The sequence below is a fragment of the Bos indicus x Bos taurus genome, chromosome 5 (genome assembly GCF_003369695.1).
Source record: "Bos indicus x Bos taurus breed Angus x Brahman F1 hybrid chromosome 5, Bos_hybrid_MaternalHap_v2.0, whole genome shotgun sequence".
NCBI lineage: Eukaryota > Metazoa > Chordata > Mammalia > Artiodactyla > Bovidae > Bos > Bos indicus x Bos taurus.
Window position 1 is genome coordinate 102,277,147 of NC_040080.1, and position 21,421 is coordinate 102,298,567.

At 36.2% G+C, this 21,421-nt stretch overlaps 1 protein-coding gene across 1 annotated transcript in view; it reads right to left on the reverse strand.

Moving 5' to 3' along the window:
- TMTC3 (transmembrane and tetratricopeptide repeat containing 3) overlaps nucleotides 1–21,421 on the reverse strand; it is a 52,058-nt gene that overhangs the window by 25,322 nt on the left and 5,315 nt on the right. The window contains exons 2-7 of the mRNA XM_027543209.1: nucleotides 14,778–14,994; nucleotides 11,655–11,873; nucleotides 10,273–10,372; nucleotides 9,955–10,070; nucleotides 9,341–9,513; nucleotides 1,188–1,440 (exon numbers count right to left, since the gene is read on the reverse strand). Coding sequence (XP_027399010.1) covers nucleotides 1,188–1,440; nucleotides 9,341–9,513; nucleotides 9,955–10,070; nucleotides 10,273–10,372; nucleotides 11,655–11,873; nucleotides 14,778–14,975 — 1,059 coding nt within the window. The 5' untranslated portion in view covers nucleotides 14,976–14,994. The remainder of the gene's footprint in view (nucleotides 1–1,187; nucleotides 1,441–9,340; nucleotides 9,514–9,954; nucleotides 10,071–10,272; nucleotides 10,373–11,654; nucleotides 11,874–14,777; nucleotides 14,995–21,421) is intronic.

Genomic DNA, 21,421 nt, shown 5'->3' on the forward strand with positions numbered 1-21,421 from the left:
TTATTGAGGGAAATTTAAGAACAAATAGTCTAAGGCATTATATGTATGAATTAACTTCTATGCATCTAGAACGGTGATAGCTAATTACCATCTCTAAGAGATGTGACAAAATCCCAGTTGAGAAAGGGTGCTCTATAACCTCTCCAAAGGTCTTCTTCTTTATATCTTGCTTTCAATTACTATCTCTATGGCAGCTGTCAAACTTCTCTGTGGCAATTTATCATATGTTTATGTGTATCTCAGGCTTTGCCACAGAACTCCAGGCACAAAGCGCCATTCAAAATCTCCGTTAGAAAATTTCAAAGACACCTCAAACTCAACAGGTCCAGATACTAGTAAATATGATCTTTCTTCAAACCCTATATTCTTTCAAATTTCTCTAGAATGTGAGTTCTCTGGCAATGGGGGCCCTGTATTTCTTTTACTATCATATACGCAGTGCCTAAAACGCTACCTGATACATAGGCTACAAATCAAAATTTTTATTGAATGAATAAATGAATCTAGTGCTGCAGCCAGAATACACTTGCAAAGTATTAAAAGCACTTTCTGGCATACAGTAAAATCTGAAGAAAATGTTAAAGATGATTATTTCCTTCCATAATTTAAAGTAAGAGGCAACACAATTATTATGAGTAAGAAGTGAGGGCAGAGCTAAGAAAACTGGAAACAGAGCTCATAAAAACAAAAAAAAAGACTTTCAAATAATCAGAATTCTCTGAACACAGTAAGAAATACTTCAGGGAGTAATTAAAGTTTTGCTAATGAAAAATAAAGAGCTATGCATTTCTAGGGGCTTATCTTACATGATCCTCTTCTTTGTGCCAAGAAAACAAAGAAGTATACAGTATACTGAATAATTCATTTCTTTAAAAGGATGTATAATCTAGTGGGGTAAAGGTAAGAAATATTAAAAAAAAATTAAAAAAAATTAATGCTAAAAAGGATGCTCCATGATTTCAGAGATCCCACTCAATTAGGGAAATTCATAATCACTCTTTGTGTCACATGCTGAATGTGCAGCATTAAGCAAAATCTGACATAAAATTACAGGATAGCCTAAAATAAGTTCATAAATTAGGATGACATGAACAAAGACAGCAATTTTTCAAAGATGCTTTTGAAAAAGTAAAGGCACTCAATAAACTGAATATAGTATTATCTGAAAATTTAAGAAACTTTCTTACCATTAAAACGGTCTTGGAGGAGTTACTAGGATATCTGAGACTAAATACTCCCAAAGCTCCCAAAAAGCAAAAAAAAATAAATGTGGCAAGATTTCGAACATCTAGAAACGACTCTATCAGTGGTATTGTTCCCATGGTCCAATCACAGCAGAGCTCTGAAGGATTTAATAGAAGCCAAGCATTCACAGGAAGCAGGTAGTTAAAAGTTAGCTGCCTTGTAGGAGTTGGGCTTACAGCAGCTGGGTTATCAAACCTGTATAAAGAATGGGAAAAAAAAAAGTTACTGAAATTAAAACACTTTAAACACAAAGTTAATATATAAAAGATACAAATACTGAACAACAACAATAAGACCGGCATTTTACATGTAATCTTGTTAAAGACATAAACTTTTTATGGATACCTTAGATTCTTGTCTGAGTTCAAATCTCTTTATGAAATGTCTAGTTAAGAGGAATGATATTTATGAAGAACTGTTTGAGGGGCAAGCAGGTTACCTATTTCTAGTTTATTATGAGAATGCTTCAGACAGGTATTCTATAATATTATGACATTCTGCAGAAATGCTTTTATTAAACTATGGCTTTCTGCTTCAACATCATAAGAAAAGTTTTGTACGATTCATTGTTGTATGTGTTGTATGAATGCTTCTGAGAACACTAATGTTTTCCTTTAAGAGATGTTTCTTTCATCACCAAATGCTAATGAAAACTATGTTTTCTAGAAAGAATTTCTATGTTTTCTTTTGTCACAAACAGAGAAAACTAAATCACCTATGAGCTTTTTCTTTTTGATTTCTACAAAGCTAAAAACCAAATTCTAGTACAGAGTAGTAACTTCACAGCCCTATGGAACATTTTATTTGTGCTCTACTTAATACAAACTTATATCCTAGTTTATATAGGCCATGATATATTATTAGTCTGTTTACTGCAAATTAAGTCAAATCATTTTTTAAAAGTACATTTAAATTAATCACTTCAGATTTTTAATTCTTTACACTATGTTTTAAATTGTATTAACATATCTAAATTGTGTTAACATATAGTTGTTTAAATCTTCCCTGGTGGCTCAGATGGTAAAGAATCCGCCTGCAAGGTAGGTCCAATCCCTAGGTCAGGAAGATCCCCTGGAGAAGGGAATGGCCACCCACTCCCAAATTCTTGCCTGAATTCCATGGACAGAAGGGGCCTGTGAGCCACAGCCCATGGGGTCACAAAGAGTTGGACACGACTGAGTATCTCTCCTTCCTCTAATATAGTTGCTTAAAAACCCAATTCTCATTTTAAAATGAGTAAGTCAAGGAAAAATCAACCTCTATCACTTATTTGACGTGGTCTTCTTAAAAATATCAACTGGTTGAGAAAAATGAATTATTATTTGAACAAATAATATTTTCTAAACTTTCATGCTGTGCTAAGTCACTTCAGTCGTGTCCTACTCTTTGCAACCCTACGGACTGAAGCCCTCCAGACTCCTCTGTCCTTGGGATTCTCCAGGCAAGAATACTGGAGTGGGTAGCCAACCCCTTCTCCAAAACTTTCATACTTCAATATATACATGTATGAAAAATACTAAATCTTGAAAGTCAGGATTTGAATTCTCAACATGACCAACAAAACTGAACACAAAACTTTTTCCTGTCATCCACTTTTCAGAGTTCATTTAAAAAATTAACTATTTAGGATAAATTATTTGATAATCGAACTTTAGTCAAGGAATATATGTCAAACCAAGTCTAATCATATTATAATCAACCTCATAGGATAACAGAATAAAATTTATATAACACAAGTACATATACACACATTTTAAAATGCTTATATTTGGAAAATACAGTGTAAACATAACATACTCCATATACCCATCTACATATATATACAAAAAATGAATACATTCACACCTATAAGGCACATTGTCATATTATAGAACTAGAGATGCAAAAGAGTTGATTCAAATTCCCTAAAACAAATGATAAACAGGAAACATTAAGGAGTGAAGAAGGAAATACAAAATATCTATCTACAATTCAATCTATTTTCCACACTATTATGCTTAAATGAGCTTTTAGTTTAGCATGGCTAGACTCAGAAGTAAAAATTCTGGAGGTAAAATGTTTAAATATTCTTTATAGAAAAAAATGTTATTAAGGATAATTATTATACAATAGAATATTACTCAGACATAAAAGAACAATGAAATAATGCCATTTACACGACTCTGTGCGACCCCATAGATGGCAGCCCACTAGGCTCCTCTGTCCCTGGGATTCTCCAGGCAAGAATACTGGAGTGGGTTGCCATTTCCTTCTCCAATGCATGAAAGTGAAAAGTGAAAGTGAAGTTGCTCAGTCGTGCCCGACTCTTAGTGACCCCATGGACTGGAGCCCACCAGGCTCCTCTGTCCATGGGATTTTCCAGGCAAGAGTACTGGAGTGGGGTGCCATTGCCTTCTCCACCATGGACAGACCTAGAGATTATCATACTTGGTGAAGTAAATTAGGTAGAGAAAAACAAATACCATATGATATCACTTTTTTGTAGAATCTAAAAGATGATACAAGTGAACTTATTTACTAAACAGAAACAGACTCACAGACATAGAAAACAAATATATGACTACCAAAGGGGAAAAGGTGAGGGAGGGATAAATTAGGAGCTTGGATTTAACAGATATACCTTACTATATATAAAAGAGATAAACAAGGTCCTATTGCATAGCAAAGGGAACTATATTCAGTATCTTGTAATAACCTATAATGGAAAAATATTGGGATTTTGTTTAAAAAAAAAGTTCTTGCATGTAATGTCAGTCACTTGAACAAAACTATGAATAGGTAACTTTGTAAATTTTCTTTTAAACTTTGGATGAGTGAGGTGAAATGGAAAAATGCAATGAGAGCAGGAAAAAAAGATAAGAATGTTAAAATTCAGTATAACTTTTGCTTCTAGCCTTAAACAAATACAAAAAATGGAAAATTAAAACTTCCTTTAACATTCTAAGCATCGAGCAAAGAAAGACAATGACACTCGATTGATAGGAAAAAACCAAAACAAAAACAAAAAAACAGATGAGGGGAGCCCTATCTAAAGAGTTTAGAACTTGGATAGAATTTTTAGTCTGTGCAGTAGCAAGAGAGAATCTGAGTGGAGACCATTTGTATCCCTAAATTGAAAAGATGAAGCTGGGAGCCCTAGAAGTCCAGGGGGGTTAGAATTAGCAGGTAGAATACCAGGGAGAAGAAAACTGTTGAGAAAGAGAACTCATATCTGTAAAGGATTTCTCTCTAGTTTTCAGTACTATTGAGAACTGATCAGCATATATATACAAAGAAATACCTAAGGACAGTATAGTGGGTTGATTTCTGTTTCTCCAAAGTTTATGTCTACCCAAAACACCAGAATGTGACTTTATTAGCAAGTAGGTCTTTGTCAATTCAGTTATAGTTAAGATGAGGTCATAATGGATTAAGGGTGGGCCCACTGTCTAATGAGGGCATGGTGACACACTCTAGTACGCCTCCCTGAAGAATCCCCATGGACAGAGGAGCCTGGCAAGCTGCAGTCTACGGGGTTGCAAAGAGTGGGACATGACTGCACGACTAAACACAGCACAGCACCATCTAATGACTGATGTTCTTATACAAAGAAGAGAAAATACAGAGAAACACACAGGGAAAAAGGCTAGGCAAAGACAGAACAATTACAATGATACAGCAACGTGCCAAGGAATGTCAAAGATTGCCAGCAACCTCCAGAAGCTAGGAAAGAGGCATAGAACAGATTCTTTCCCAGAGCCTTCAGAAGGAACCAACTGTGCCTGGTACCTTGATTTTTGGGCTCTGGCCTCCAGCACCATGAGAGAATAAATTCCTGCTCTTTAAGCCACTCAGTTTCTGGTAAATTGTTACAACAGGTCTAGGAAAATACAGTTTGGAAAGTACCTTCTGAAAGGATTAGATAAAAACTCACAACTAGGAACAGTTCTTCAGCAGCCAGAGTGGAAATCCTCATAATGCAAAGTCTATCAAGTAGAGAAGTCAGAAGGGTCTTGTGTCAGCAAAGGAGCAAAATTAGCCTTATCCTAAATGTTGCTATGCTTCCCAGGTGGCTCAGTGGTAAGAATCTTCCTGCCAATGCAGAAGTGGGTTCAATCCTCGGGTAGGGAAGATACCCTGGAGAAGGAAGTGGTAACTCACTCCAGGATTCTGGCCTGAAAATCCCATGGACAGAGGAGCCTGGCAGGCTATAGTCCATGGGGTTGCAAACAGAGCCAGACACGACTTAGCTATTAAACAACAACAAACACTGCTATGGTCTCCTAAAACAAAGCTTAAAGGCAAGACCAGAAGACGAAACATCTTTCAAATAACTTACACGCATCTGAGAACAATGCTCTACAATATTTATAGGAATACAGTAGGTAAAATCAGATACAGTACCTATTAGAAACACTACCAAGCATGTGAAGAGACAGAAAAATACAATCCATGAGGAGAAAAATTATTCAATCTAAACTGACCAGGAAATTACACAGATGACAAAATCAGTGGAAAAGGACATTAAAGTGCTAAAACAGTCAGAAACATGGAATACACGCGCGCACACACACACACACACACACACACACACCTCAAACAGAACTCAAATAGAGATGAAAATGTCTGAGATGAAAAATAAAAGAAATTAAGGACAGATTAGACATGCAGAAAAAAATTAGTAAGCTTGAAGCTACAATGGAAGAAATTATCCAAAATGAAAATGGGAAAAATGGCTTTGGAGGGAAGAGGAATAAATACAGAGTAACAGTATTACTTCAAGAAGCCTAAAATACATGTAATTGGTGTCCCAGAGGAAGAAGGGAGAGGAAAGAAAAAAATATTTCAAGAAGTTTATAACTGAAACAATTCTAAAATGTAATGAAGTAAGAGTTACATATTCTAAAAAGCTAAATTAACCTAAGCACAAGAAACATGAAGATAAAACAAACAGTAACTGAAAGCTTGCAACTTTTGGCCATTTTCACTCAAACTGTATTGTACAATAAGTCCTGAAGTTGCAATGTATAGCATCATGACTGTAATTAACAATACTGTATCATATATTTGAAAGTTGCTAAGAGTGTAGATCTTAAAAGTTCTCATCAAAAGAAAAAAAAAACTTTTTGGTAATTATGTGTGGTGACAGATGTTGACTAAATTTATTATGGTAATCATTTGTGTGTGTATGTATAAGATTCATTATGTTGTACACTAATACAATGCTACATGTTAATTATGTCTCAATTAAAAAATACAGAGAAGAGAAACAATAAAGAGAAACTATTAAAAGCAAGGATTGAAAAATAAAGACATACTACATGCAGAAACATAAAGATAAGGATGAAAAGATTTTCCGTTTAACATAACACAAGCCACAGAATATAGAGTAATATTTTTAGATTAGTGAATGAAAACCAGCATTGTAGAATTCTACACTCAAGGAAAATATCTTTCAAAAATAAAGGTAAAACAAAGGTATTATATATCAGATCAGTCGCTCAGTCGTGTCCAACTCTTTGCGACCCCATGAATCACAGCATGCCAGGCCTCCCTGTCCATCACCAACTCCCGGAGTTCACCCAGACTCACGTCCATCGAGTCAGTGATGCCATCCAGCCATCTCATCCTCTGTCGTCCTCTTCTCTTCCTGCCCCCAATCCCTCCCAGCATCAGAGTCTTTTCCAATGAGTCAACTCTTCGCATGAGTTTCATGAGTTTCAGCTTTAGCATCATTCCTTCCAAAGAAATCCCAGGGCTGATCTCCTTCAGAATGGACTGGTTGGATCTCCTTGCAGTCCAAGGGACTCTCAAGAGTCTTCTCCAATACCACAGTTCAAAAGCATCGATTCTTCAGTGCTCAGCCTTCTTCACAGTCCAACTCTCACATCCATACATGACCACTGGAAAAACCATAGCCTTGACTAGACGAACCTTTGTTGGCAAAGTAATGTCTCTGCTCTTGAATATGCTATCTAGGTTGGTCATAACTTTCCTTCCAAGGAGTAAGCACCTTTTAATTTCATGGCTGCAGTCACCATCTGTAGTGATTTTGGAGCCCAGAAAAATAAAGTCTGACACTGTTTCCACTGTTTCCCTATCTATTTCCCATGAAGTGATGGGACTGGAGGCCATGATCTTCATTTTCTGAATGTTGAGCTTTAAGCCAACTTTTTCACTCTCCACTTTCACTTTCATCAAGAGGCTTTTGAGTTCCTCTTCACTTTCTGCCATAAGGGTGGTGTCATCTGCATATCTGAGGTTATTCATATTTCTCCCAGCAATCTTGATTCCAGCTTGTGTTTCTTCCAGTCCAGCGTTTCTCATGATGTACTCTGCATATAAGTTAAATAAACAGGGTGACAATATACAGCCTTGATGTACTCCTTTTCCTATTTGGAACCAGTCTGTTGTTCCATGTCCAGTTCTAACTGTTGCTTCCTGACCTGCATACAAATTTCTCAAGAGGCAGATCAGGTGGTCTGGTATTCCCATCTCTTTCAGAATGTTCCACAGTTGATTGTAATCCACACAGTCAAAGGCTTTGGCATAGTCAATGAAGCAGAAATAGATGTTTTTCTGGAACTCTGTTGCTTTTTCCATGATCCAGCGGATGTTGGCAATTTGATCTCTCGTTCCTCTGCCTTTTCTAAAACCAGCTTGAACATCAAGAAGTTCACGGTTCACATATTGCTGAAGCCTGGCTTGGAGAATTTTGAGCATTACTTTACTAGCGTGTAAGATGAGTGCAATTGTGCGGTAGTTTGAGCATTCTTTGGCATTGCCTTTCTTTGGGATTGGAATGAAAACTGACCTTTCAAAAGCTTAAAGAATTCATCACCAGCGCAGTCCTACACGGTCAAGAAATGTCAAAGAAAGTCCTTCAGTCACAAGGAAAAATGGTACCAGATGAAAATCTTGATCTAACAAAGGAAGAACACTAGAAATGGTAACTCTACAGGGTAAAACAAAAATTTTTCTAAGTTTAATCTCTTCCAAAGATAACTGTTTAAAGTAAAAATTAACAATGTATCGTGGGATTTATAATGTATACTCAATAAAAACATATGCAAATAGCACAAAGGCTATGTTATTATTTAAAGTGTTTATATATAAACTTATTTATTGTATATGTATTTGTACTATATATACTGACATTTATAATTTATATTCATACAATTATAATATTCCTTAAAGATAAATTGTGATAAACAAATGATGTAAACCAAAAATACCCCTAAAGCAATCACTAAAAATACACAGGGAAGATTTATAGCTAATAAGCCAACAAGGAGATAAGAATGGAGTAATATAAAACATTCAATTCAAAACACAGAAAAAATGGAACAAAGAACAGATGAGACAAAGAGAAAACAATTAGCAAGATGGTAGATTTACAACAAACTGTATCAGACAGCTGAACCTACCATTTAAAAGACAGATTATCTGACCAAACAAAAAAGGAAGACCCAACTATATGTAGCCTACAAAAAAATCTACTTTAAATATAAAGATATAGATAGAATTAAGAGGTAAAGAGATGAAAAAAGATAAACCATTTATCACTAACAAAAGACAGCTGGAGTAGTTAATATAAGGAAAAGTGAATTTCTTAGTAAAGACTATTAGCAGGGATAAAGAAGCTCATTTAATAACGATAAAGGGATCAATACATCAAGAGAACATTAAAATCCTAAATATTGATATACTTTAGTTTTACAATAAATACAGGAAGCAAAAATTGTCAGAACTGAGGAGAAATAGACAAATCAGTCAGTTTGTAACTCTGATCAGTTACAGTCAGAGATTTCAACATCCTTTTCTCAATAATTAATAGAGCAAGTAGACAAAAATGACTAAGGATATGGAAGACTTAACACTTAACCAACTGGGGGATCATTATTTTGACTGATGCTTCCAAGAGTGTACACGTATGTCAAAACCTATTAATCTGAACATTTTAAATACATGAGGATTCTTAAAAAGTATAAATTATAACTCAATAAAGCTGTTAAAAAACCTTAATGCAAATCAAAGACTTTCTGGAACATTTGCAATCACTTAAAACTCAAAGTTAAAAAAAAGGAAAAATACAAAAAGAACCAGAATGTCATACCTGGTGAACACTGGAAGTTGCGACTGAATAACCTGGACTCGAATCACAACAAGTAACAGGGTACTGAACATCAAGACAATGAGTTTTATTAGTGTCTGCAGCATAGAAAATGGAATACTACCCTTTCCACGAAGAAACTGTCCAGCAGTAGTACATAACAATGGCAAAGTATACTAGAAAAAGAAAAAAATTTAAGTAAAAAATAGCAATTTATTGTAATGTTTTCAACAACTGTACTTTCTAATTGCAAGATTAAATAAAAATTGACTATAATTATAAAATCAACATGGAACTGATAATGAATAAAACTGAGCCCCAAAGTCTTATCCAATAATGAATTACACTATGCAGTATTACTGGGTGCTTTCCCAAACTGCCCTATAGTTCCTTTACTGAAACTTAAAAATCTGTCCTTACAAAACTGAAAGTGTAATATAAAATGTTAAGTAATATTCAGTGGGTATGAAGGCAAAACATGCTTGTTTTTTGCAAATTTTTGCTAAATATTATTGGTAAAGCAATTTATATGATGATACATTTAGAAAATAAATTCATTAGAATTTGATTCAAATAGTATAAAAGACAGCAACAAGGAAATTTATATTTCTCCTTACCCCTTGGGCAATAAATACTTCATATACACAGCAAATTCCCACAACTGTTATTCCTTGTTCTTTACACAGTGTTGCAACAGCCACTAAAAAAACTGTCAATGCAATTGGAGTCCACACTACAATTCAGGAACAGAAAAATATAAAAACACACAAAAACAATTTTATAATATCATTAAAGAATAAGACAATTAGATATTACTGAAAAACTTCAAATGTTGTAAGCAATTTCTGCTTTATATATTCAAAAAAATACATTAATATATATAATTTGATTGAGTTTTACAGCTAAAGGAAAAGTATTGAATATTAGACATTTACCTATGGAATTATCTGGTCCTTTTGATTTAGTATATGACAAAAATGCAGCTAGAAAAAAGATAGATGACAGAAGTTCTGCTCTTCCTACAACACCTGTTACCTAGAAAAGGAAAGGCAGGGAGGTCCATATTAATGAAAAGCATTTTGAAATTTTAACTATATATAATTGCAACAGTAGTTTAATTAGAAATTAAGCTGCTGTAACTTATCAAGTGCACATTTCTGTTTTATAGGCATTCCTTGAGTGCCCTCAGGTGGTGAACTTGTGTATCTTACATAAAAATATATTCATCAGTAACTTTTATTATTTTAACTATCAATATTTATAGACTCCGAGGAAGTTGCAGAAATAGTACAGAGAGGCCCTTGTTTACCCTTTACCCAGCTTCCTTCAATAGTAACATCTTACAAAATTACATAGTATACCATTTAGACTTAGTTCTAAATTTTTTTAAATACAAGTGTTCTTAAAATATAAGTATATAATAAACTCAACACAATGCATCGTATCTCACAAATAAAACCTGAAAAGTTTAAAAAGATAATACACTTTAAAATATCCTTTTAAACTCAAAAAAATTTAAATATAAAATCCCCCCAAACTCCCTTTAAAGTGTTCTGAACTCACTATAAAACTTAAAACAACCTAGCATCTTTGCAGATGTATAGAAAAATGTTCAGTTAGAAACCAAAAGGTTCAGGATATTGGGAGAGACACACAACGCCCCTGCAACACACAAACACAACTCTGCAAAGTTTAAATACACAGATTATTGTTTCAAACTAAAAGCTTGTAATAAAACAACTGAATAGAGTCCTCCTTGCTCTGCTGAGAGGCAATTTTGGAGTCTCAAGACTACAGAATTAAGTAAGGTTATAATTTGAATATGTGTTGGTCATAAGCATACTGGCAATAGTAGAGACAGCGCACAATTTTTAAACTCATGGTAATAAATAATATGAAATTACTGAACATCATTTGTTAGGATGTCTGCTTATATTTGCATGTATTCTGATACATTTTCATGCCTTACATACGTTTCTCTTATTATTTTCTGTCCTTTGAAACACAAAGCCAAGTTGACAAATACTTAAAATCTTTATTCACCAAAAAAATTAGCAAAGAAAAGAACTGTATTCATTTATATTTTACATTGCTAAAGTTGAATAATTACACATTAAATGTTTATGTTTCAAAAATTGTTTTAAACTGAAAAATTTTACACACTAGGAAAGCTATATCTTGTGCACTAGGAAGGTAAGACACTGTACCAAATTAAGGAGTCTTTAAACACTTGAAGTCATGGTTAATTTTTTTTCCTTAAAAACATATACCATCATAGTCATGTGTAGGAATAATGCAAAAAATAAATTTTACTTACTGCTTCTGTGTGTATTGGGTGCACTGCAAAAAGTAAAGAGGCAATCATACTACTCTGGTTATTCAGAAAAAGTCTGCAGACTTTAAGAAATATCACACTAACCACAGCATGAAAAATCATATTTAGGAGATGATATGACATTGGTGTTAGTTCACTGAACAGATAATTTAAGCGAAATGTCAATACTGTTAAGGGACGGTAAGACTTGTGGCTTCTCTCCTATAAGGAAAAAAACAATCATTGATTATTAAAGTATCCTGGTTCTTCTGGATACATAAACTAATCACTGCTTTTACTACTAAAGAATCTACATTTGGCTGAGAAATAACAATAAAATAATAAAAGTCTCAAGAATAACATAAATATAAGACATAGCTTTACGTGGGTTTTTGTGTGTGTGTGTGTGTGTTTTCCTACTTTCTTTGTCCAAAAACAAGGCAATTTCCTCTTTGATATATAGTTGAGTTCAGTTCAGTTGCTCAGTTGTGTCTGACTCTGCAACTCCATGGACTGCACAGCATGCCAGGCTTCCCTGCCCATTACCTACTTCTGGAGCTTGCTCAGACTCATGTCTATTGAGTTGGTGATGCCATACACACACACACACGCACACATATATATACACACACTGATATAAAGTAATCAAAGAATAGAAGAAAAACATTTGACTATTAATTCAATACCCAGATTAAGAAAATAGGATAATGGTGGCATTAATCAAATTGTAGTACAGGATTTCCCTCCAAAGCCTGTTTCCCAAACTATTACCAAAAAACATTCATGTAACTGCTGGCTAGATTTTCTAAAGGAAACATAAGAATAGAATGATCGCCCAGTGCCATTTAAATAACAATGACTCAAAAAGGTTGCCTAGATGTCTCATGAAAAAACACCTCCATAATGTATAAACCTGAATATATTAAACCAAAAATTCCTAAGTACCACACAGGGAGTGATATAAGAGAAAAACTTTCTTAAAGAATAGGCACCTTTGCTATTGTGGTCTCTACTTGTAGCAGATAAAATTTTATGTTAGGTACTGAATTTCTTTATAAACTAAAAGTTACATTTAACAAGAAATATTTTTACTCTAAGACAAAATCAAAGCAGATTAAGAATAAAACACACAAGTTAAAAAGATACAAAATATTATCCTAGTCATTTTTTTGTAATTTTATATAAGGCATCCACACTCACATTCCTTGCTCTCCTACATCTACCGTATTTCGCTATAACTCTGTTTTATATCTATAGACTTAAGCCTGCTCATCCCCAACAGGGAACACTGGGAAGCACAAGAACCAAACATTTCTTATTTTGAAATTAATAGCACTCTAATATCTCCGTCTGTACTGACTACATACAACATGAGTGCTACCTACCTCGAATGTTTTTCTCTTTCTTGCCTAATTCCTGTACATCCTTCAGGTTTCACCTCAAACATACAGAAATGTTTTTAAGGCAATGTACTGAACTGAGATCACTTATACCAGAAAGCACCTTTAAGGTCAAAATCTAATATCATGATTAAAACCACAGTACATATTAGCATAATTTGGGGACAGAGGGTATGCGTACAGGGGAATGAATTATCTAGAAAATAATGTAGTATTTATCAAGAAAGTAATATCACAACAGGACCATATTTTTCCCTTGTTATCAAAAGACATTTCTTCTAAAGGTTAGAATTGGGTGAGAACAGAAAGGCTGCAGGAAAATAAATAACCTGCTTCTCTAGTAAGAAAAAAAAATACTTGTTTGTGACTAAAAGAATGAAAGATTCCATACCCCTTCTTGAGAAGTTTCCAAGTTTGGAGAACTTGGAAAGGGGCCATGAATGACAAATGACAAAAAGAGTGTTACATGCTATGTTTCAACAACTATGTGCTACATATTACAGACAATTAATGAATCCTCAGAGTTTATTCTTTTATAGATCTGGAAAATACCTCATTACCTAAAAGCTGTGTGCCCACCTACTTCACACAGCTTTTATATCATACAACTAAAATTAGAATCTAGTCTATATGATCCTAAGCTGACAGGTGTTTGGTCCTTAATAGTTTAACACTGACCTTCAAAATAAAGTTACTAGCACAGGAAAAATACCTTCATAAAAACAACCTAAACTTTTGGGTTCTCAGTATAAAATCAAAATAATTATTAGATATGAGATATGGCACAAATTAAAATTTTTAATAAATCATTTTTTTCTGCAGAAAAATAGTTAATATGTGTACTTTGCATTTTTACTCAATCTGTAATGAAGCTATATAATTTTTAAATGGTTAATGCTTAGTTGCTCAGTTGTGTCTGACCCTTTGCAACCCCATGGACTGTAGCCCTCTGTGCTCCTCTGTCCATGGGGATTCTCCAGGCAAGAATATTGGAGTGGGTTGCCATGCCCTCCTCCAGAGGGTCCTCCCAACTGAAGGATCGATCCCAGGTATGCCACATTGCAGGCGGATTTTTTACCAACTGAGCCACTAGGGAAGTCCTTTTAATGGTTAAATATACCACAAACAGTTATCTCCTTTGCTTGAGTCATAAAAAAGAAAAAAGAAATGAAGTCAGTTAGCAAGAAATAGTTATGTATTGCCCTTATTGTCAGAGAAGGCAATGGCACCCCACTCCAGTACTCTTGCCTGGAAAATCCCATGGGCGGAGGAGCCTGGTAGGCTGCAGTCCATGGGGTCGCGAAGAATCGGACACGACTGAGCAACTTCACTTTCACTTTTCACTTTCATGCATTGGAGGAGGAAACGGCAACCCACTCCAGTGTTCTTGCCTGGAGAATCCCAGTGATGGAGAAGACTGGTGGGCTGCCGTCTATGGAATTGCACAGAGTCGGACACGACTGAAGCGACTGAGCAGCAGCAGCAGCAGCCCTTATTGTTCTCCTAATACATTTGGTTTTTACACACATATATTAGTTTTAAAACATTTAAGCCAAGGTACACAATCAAGGAAAGTATCAGGTACTACTTTAAAAAAAATAATCACGTTTTCCACTTCCTATCTAATTTATTACAAATATTCATGTCTTATATGAAATATCTGAGAAAAAACTAAACTACTAAAACATTTTAAAATCTGAGATACATATAAGTAATTCATACTTACTTCAGACATAGGGGTCCCCCAGAAATCATTCTGAAATAAAGTTTTTAAAGGTGTAGATGGATGCAGGTCTTTATTATCCAGTATTGCTGAAACATCATCAAAAACAAAACCACAAAACAGGCTGTTCCAATAGCAAACAGCAACCACACCAACTATTAAGGTTACTTCTTTGAGGTTAATATCAGCCATCTTTTCCATAAGCACTTGTGGACAGGATCTGGGGAAAAGAACATGAAGATACAATGAAATAGTGAAGTTGCTCAGTCCTGTGCAACTCTTTGCAATCCAATGGACTGGAGCCTACCAGGCTCCTCCATACATAGAATTTTCCAGGCAAGAGTACTACAGTGGGTTGCCACTTTCTTCTCCAGGGGGATCTTCCTGACCCAGGGATCAAACTCAGGTCTGCATTGCAGGCAGATGCTTTATCCTCTGAGGCACAAGGGAAGCCCAAAATGAAATAAACATTTTTTTTTTAATAAGTGCAGCCATGAAATTAAAAGACGCTTACTCCTTGGAAGGAAAGTTATGACCAACCTAGATAGCATATTCAAAAGCAGAGACATTACTTTGCCAACAAAGGTCCGTCTAGTCAAGGCTATGGTTTTTCCAGTGGTCATGTATGGATGTGAGAGTTGGACTGTGAAGAAAGCTGAGCACCAAAGAGTTGATGTTTTTGAACTGTGGTATTGGAGAAGACTCGAGAGTCCCTTGGACTGCAAGGAGATCCAACCAGTCCATTCTGAAGGAGATCAGCCCTGGGATTTCTTTGGAAGGAATGATGCTAAAGCTGAAACTCATGAAACTCATGCGAAGAGTTGACTCATTGGAAAAGACTCTGATGCTGGGAGGGATTGGGGGCAGGAGGAGAAGGGGAAGACGGAGGATGATATGGCTGGATGGCATTACCAACTCGATGGACCTGAGTCTGAGTGAACTCTGGGAGTTGGTGATGGACAGGGAGGCCTGGAGTGCTGCGATTCATGGGGTTGCATAGAGACGGACACGACTGAGCAACTGAACTGAACAGTTTTAATAGAAGGACAATAAGTAAAATAAAGACAGAATGTTAACTCTCACAGAGAATTAATTCTTTAAAACTCTGTTCTAAAACCATCCACCTAAGAAGCATTAGTAGACCACCTCTTCATATTCCAAAGGTAGAAGGAAATGGCAACCCACTCTAGTACTCTCGCCTGGAAAATTCCTTGGATGGAGGAGCCTGGTAGGCTACAGTCCATGCAGCTGCAAAGAGTCGGACAGGACTGAGAACTTCACTCACTCACTCTCTTTCATGTGTGTTTTCATACCTCTATTACAGTTCTTTATCACATTAATCAATCTTTAAGCCTATCTCTTTAGCTAACTTTAACCTTCCCTGGTGGCTCAGAAGTTAAAGACTCTGCCTGGAATGTGGGAGACCTGGGTTTGATCCCTGAGTCGGGAAAATCCCCTGGATAAGGAAATGGCAACCCAGTCCAGTACTCTTGCCTGGAGAATCCCATGGAGGGAGGAGCCTGGTAGTCTACATTCCATGGGGTCACAAAGAGTTGGACATGACTGAACGACTTCACGTTCATGTTCTTTAGCTAACTAGACAGCTAACCTCTTCAGCTGTCACAGGTCAGGTTACCTGGGAAACAAAGATAACTGAAGAAAACCTGGTATGATATGTCCCAGCAGGATCTAAATGAATCCTTGTGGGAAAACAAATACATACTTAAAAAGACACTGATCATGGGTTTTCTAAAATGTAGATAAATCTCACGTTTTAGTACCTTATGAATCTGAAGATCAACTATTACTTACATCAAGAGTCCAAAATTGTAGCCTGAAGCCTTGCTCAGATTGATCAAGTCTTTTTAAAATGTCTGTCTGAATGCCTTTAAGCTCACTGTATACTAGCCAGTTTACTACAGTTCCATTATCTTTCACTGAGGTTGAGTTATTCGATGGATTTATGTTATCTGGTTGGCCCCTGGGGTATAGAAGCAGTTTATGATCCAGATATAAACCACTGTTTTCCTTTTTCCCAATGTAACAAAAGCCTTTAATCTACAGACTGGCCTTCATTCATACATGACAATGCATAATTTAAGTTATTGCTTTAAAAAGAATCCAGTGAAACAATATTTATAGAGGAGAAAGAACTATATGAAGTGGAGGTTACTGAAGAAACAACCCTATTATAAAAATAAGGATGCTGATGATTTACTTTTCTAGCTTGAGTAGTGTCATTAGCATAACTTTAGTTTATCACTTGTGGAGGGAACCCTCCCCAAATATGTAAACCATCTTAACCTGTGAATATGTTCAGTTCAGTTCAGTCACTCAGTCATGTCCAACTCTTTGCAACCCCATGAATCGCAGAACGCCAGGCCTCCCTGTCCATCACCAACTCCTGGAGTTCACTCAAACTCACATCCATCGAGTCGGTGATGCCATCCAGCCATCTCATCCTCTGTCATCCCCTTTTCCTCCTGCCCCCAATCCCTCCCAGCATCAGAGTCTTTTCCAATGAGTCAACTCTTCGCATGAGGTGGCCAAAGTACTGGAGTTTCAGCTTTAGCATCATTCCTTCCAAAGAACACCCAGGGCTGATCTCCTTTAGAATGGACTGGTTACCTTATAGCAAAATAGACTTCACAGGTGCGACTAAATTTAGGATTTTGAGATGAGGATATTATCCTGGACCATCTAGGTGGGCCAATTCAATGAAAAGAAACCTCACAAGTCAATGAGGGACACAGGAGTCAAAAAAAAAAAAGCAGAGGTCAGAGTGATATGATGGTTAGCTGGGGGCCACAAGTACAGGCAGAAGCTGGAACAGGCAAAGAAACACATTATTCATTAGAGTTCCTCAAAGGACTACAGCCCTGTTGAGGATTTCTGACTTACAGACCTGTAAAATAATGAATCTGTTATTTTAAGCTACCACATTGTGGCATGTGTTACAGTAGGAACAGAAAATTAATGTATCATTCACAGAGCCAGAAGATCTGGAACCTGAGATAAATCTGTAGGAGTTCTGGAAAGATGAGAGAAGAACAAGAGACTTCAAATCAGATGTAAGATTTGTATAAAAATGCATACACAGAGCCTATGAGAAGGTATTAAATTATTTTAGAGTTAAGAACAATTTAGAAAACATTAAACTTTTTAAGTGCTGCACGCAATATGCCAGCAAATTTGGAAAACTCAACAGTGGCCACAGGACTGGAAAAGGTCAGTTTTCATTCCAATCCCAAAGAAAGGCAATGCCAAAGAATGCTCCAACTACTGCACAATTGCACTCATCTCACATGCTAGTAATGTTCAAAATTCTCCAAGCCAGGCTTCAAAACTATGTGAACTGTGAACTTCCAGATGTTCAAGCTGTATTTAGAAAAGGCAGAGAAACCAGAGATCAAATTGCCAACATCCTCTGGATCATCAAAAAAGCAAGAGAGTTCCAGAAAAACATCTACTTCTGCTTTATTGACTATGCCAAAGCCTTTTGACTGTATGGACCACAACAAACTGTGAAAACTTCATTAAGAGATGGGAATACCAGATCACCTGACCTGCCTCTTGAGAAATCTGTATGCAGGTCACGAAGCAACAGTTAGAACTGGACATGGAACAACAGACTGGTTCCAAATCAGGAAAGGAGTACATTAAGGCTGTATATTGTCACCCTGCTTATTTAACTTATATGCAGAGTACATCATGAGAAATGCTGGGCTGGATGAAGCACAAGCTGGAATCAAGATTGCCAAGAGAAATATCAACAACTTCAGATATGCAGATAATACCACACTTAGGGCAGAAACCGAAGAACTAAAGAGCCTCTTGATGAAAGCGAAAGACGAGAGTGAAAAAGTCGGCTTAAAACTCAAAGCTCAGAAAACGAAGATCATGGCATTTGGTCCCATCACTTCATGGGAAATAGATGGGGAAACAATGGAAACTGTGACAGACTTTTATTTTGGGGGGTTCCAAAATCACTGAGATGGCTGGATGGCATCACCAACTCGATGGATGTTGAGTTTGAGTGAACCCTGGGAGATGGTGATGGACAGGGAGGCCTGGCGTGCTGTGATTCATGGGGTGGCAAAGAATCGGACACAACTGAGAAACTGAACTGAACTGAACTGAAAATCACTGCAGATGGTGACTGCAGCCATGAAATTAAAAGACGCTTACTCCTTGGAAGGAAACTATGACCAACCTAGACAGTTTATTAAAAAGTAGAGACATTACCTTGCCAACAAAGGTCTGTCTAATCAAAGCTATGGTTTTTCCAGTAGTCATGTATGGATGTGAGAGTTGGACTATAAAGAAATTTGAGTGCCAAAGAATTGGTGCTTTTGAACTGTGGTGTTGGAGAAGACTCTTGAAGAGTCCCTTGGACTTCAAGGAGATCCAACCAGTCCATCCTAAAGGAAATCAGTCCTGAATATTGATCGGAAGGACTGATGTTGAAGCTGAAACTCCAATAGTTTGGCCACCTGATGCAAAGAATTGACTCATTGGAAAAGACCCTGATGCTGAGAAGATTGAAGGTGAGAGGAGAAGGGGACGACTGAGGATGAGATGGTTGGATGGCATCACCGACTCAATGGACATGAGTTTGAGTAAACTCCAGGAGTTGGTGATTGGTAGCGAGGCCTGGAGTGCTGCAGTCCATGGGCTCGCAAAGAGTTGGACACAACCGAGGGACTGAACTGACTGACTGACACTTTTTAAAGACATGCTAAATTGAAACCAGCACATCAGAAAGGTAATTAGCTGTACCTTTTGAAGATGTATAGAAAAATTATTGAAGGGCTTATCTTGAATCCAGAAGCAATTTAGCATATCTAAATGGTATGGACTTGTATATACCTATTATCATGACAGAGTTGATACTGCTTATTTAAAGAGTAGAGAGATCTGCTTAGTTCCTTCTCAATCATACTAAAATAACAGTTGTTACTTCTTAGAAAAGGAAGGCTATACATTCACAAGGATAAAGACAACTGGAGAGGAGATCTCAGAACATTTTGGAAGCTAAAAAGGCAAAAGGATTCCTAAATGACTCAACAAAGCTCAGGAAAGTGAATCCTTAACTGAAGGGGGAAAAACTGGAAAATTTTCTGCACCCCTTACAGCACCAATCTCAAAAACTGGTGCAAAGGAACTCAAGAAGTAGGGTGAGGAACAGATGGATTTGTTAAAGTTTAGACTCCTCTCTCACTGCATACAGTCAAGTAACTTTTTCTCCTACATCAAGGCAGAAGACTGGAGAATTTTTCTCTGGAGCAGGTAAAACAGAGTGTCTGCTACTGGAGACAATAGAAAGGACACAGCTTATCGAAAATGAGGGTTAAGTTAAAAGTACATGCTTTTAGACCCTCAAGCTATCTTCTACCATTTGAACCCAGAATCCTGTACAAAAAGAGAGGGTACTAAAACCTTCAGAAAGAAATGAGGCAGGTTCCATACCGAAGGTCAGAATCCAATTAAAACCCTTTTTTTCACCAACAATACTAGCAGCCAGAGAAAAAAATCCAGAAAACAAAAAGGAAATAATGCTTCAAATTTCTGCTGGGTAATCATTTCCAAATTAAAATTTTATTTTAATAAAGTGTAATTTCCCAAGTAGGAAAGCAGAATAAAATACTGTAAAACATTCAAGATCTCAAAAACGTACCTCCAACAATTCTCCTCTCAGGAAACTAATAGAAGACTTACTCCAATAACATGAGGGAGTAAGAAACACAAAGACAGGGAAATCAAGAGACAGGGAATCAAGCACAAGAGAGTAACAAAGGAAATACCCAAACTACAGACGTTCCAAGCAGTAATACCCAGGCAACAATAGAATAGGTCAGCAGGCTATAGAATGACATTCTCAAGAAGATATAATTCATAGAATACTTGATGCGTTTAAACATAGAGTGAAGAATGATTTTACTTTAAAATCATGTGTGTCTCTAATTCAGAAAAACAAAACAACTCAAGACATTAACCATCAGGTAGTGAAAATCAAGTCTTGTGTATGGGGTCAGAAACCTCTCAGGTCGCTGACCAGGTAATACTTGGGGTGACAAACTGCTGCCTGGCTATATGTTTTCACATCAAGAAAGTTTAAAACTAACAGAAAAAATAAGCAAATTAAACTGATGGTTTTAATACTTTGAAATTATATACGGGAATAATATGTTTTTGATTTTTAGAGTACTTATAATGTTGAAGAGTATTTAACATATATACTAGAAACTCTGATATACTAGCTTCAAAACTGTAAGTTAAAATACAATATTATGTAAAATATATAACATCAGTCAGTCAATTCAGTTCAGTCGCTTACTCGTGTCCGACTCTTTGCAACCCCATGAATTGCAGCACGCCAGGCCTCCCTATCCATAATATTAAATTATCGACCATGCAATTTCTGGATTTAAGACTTTTAGTTGAAAAGTATAAGAATTTATAGCCACGTTTACAAATATTGAAATTTTTGTAAGACCAAGGCAGTTGCCATAGTTTTAAGTATAGTTTTCTAGCTTTATAGAAGTTGTTTAAATTTTGAGAAAGTTTTGCTTGTTAAGTCAGGCATCTGAAGTCCCTGAATAAAAATGAAAACACTAAAATTACAAATGCAGCTTTAAATTAGGCAA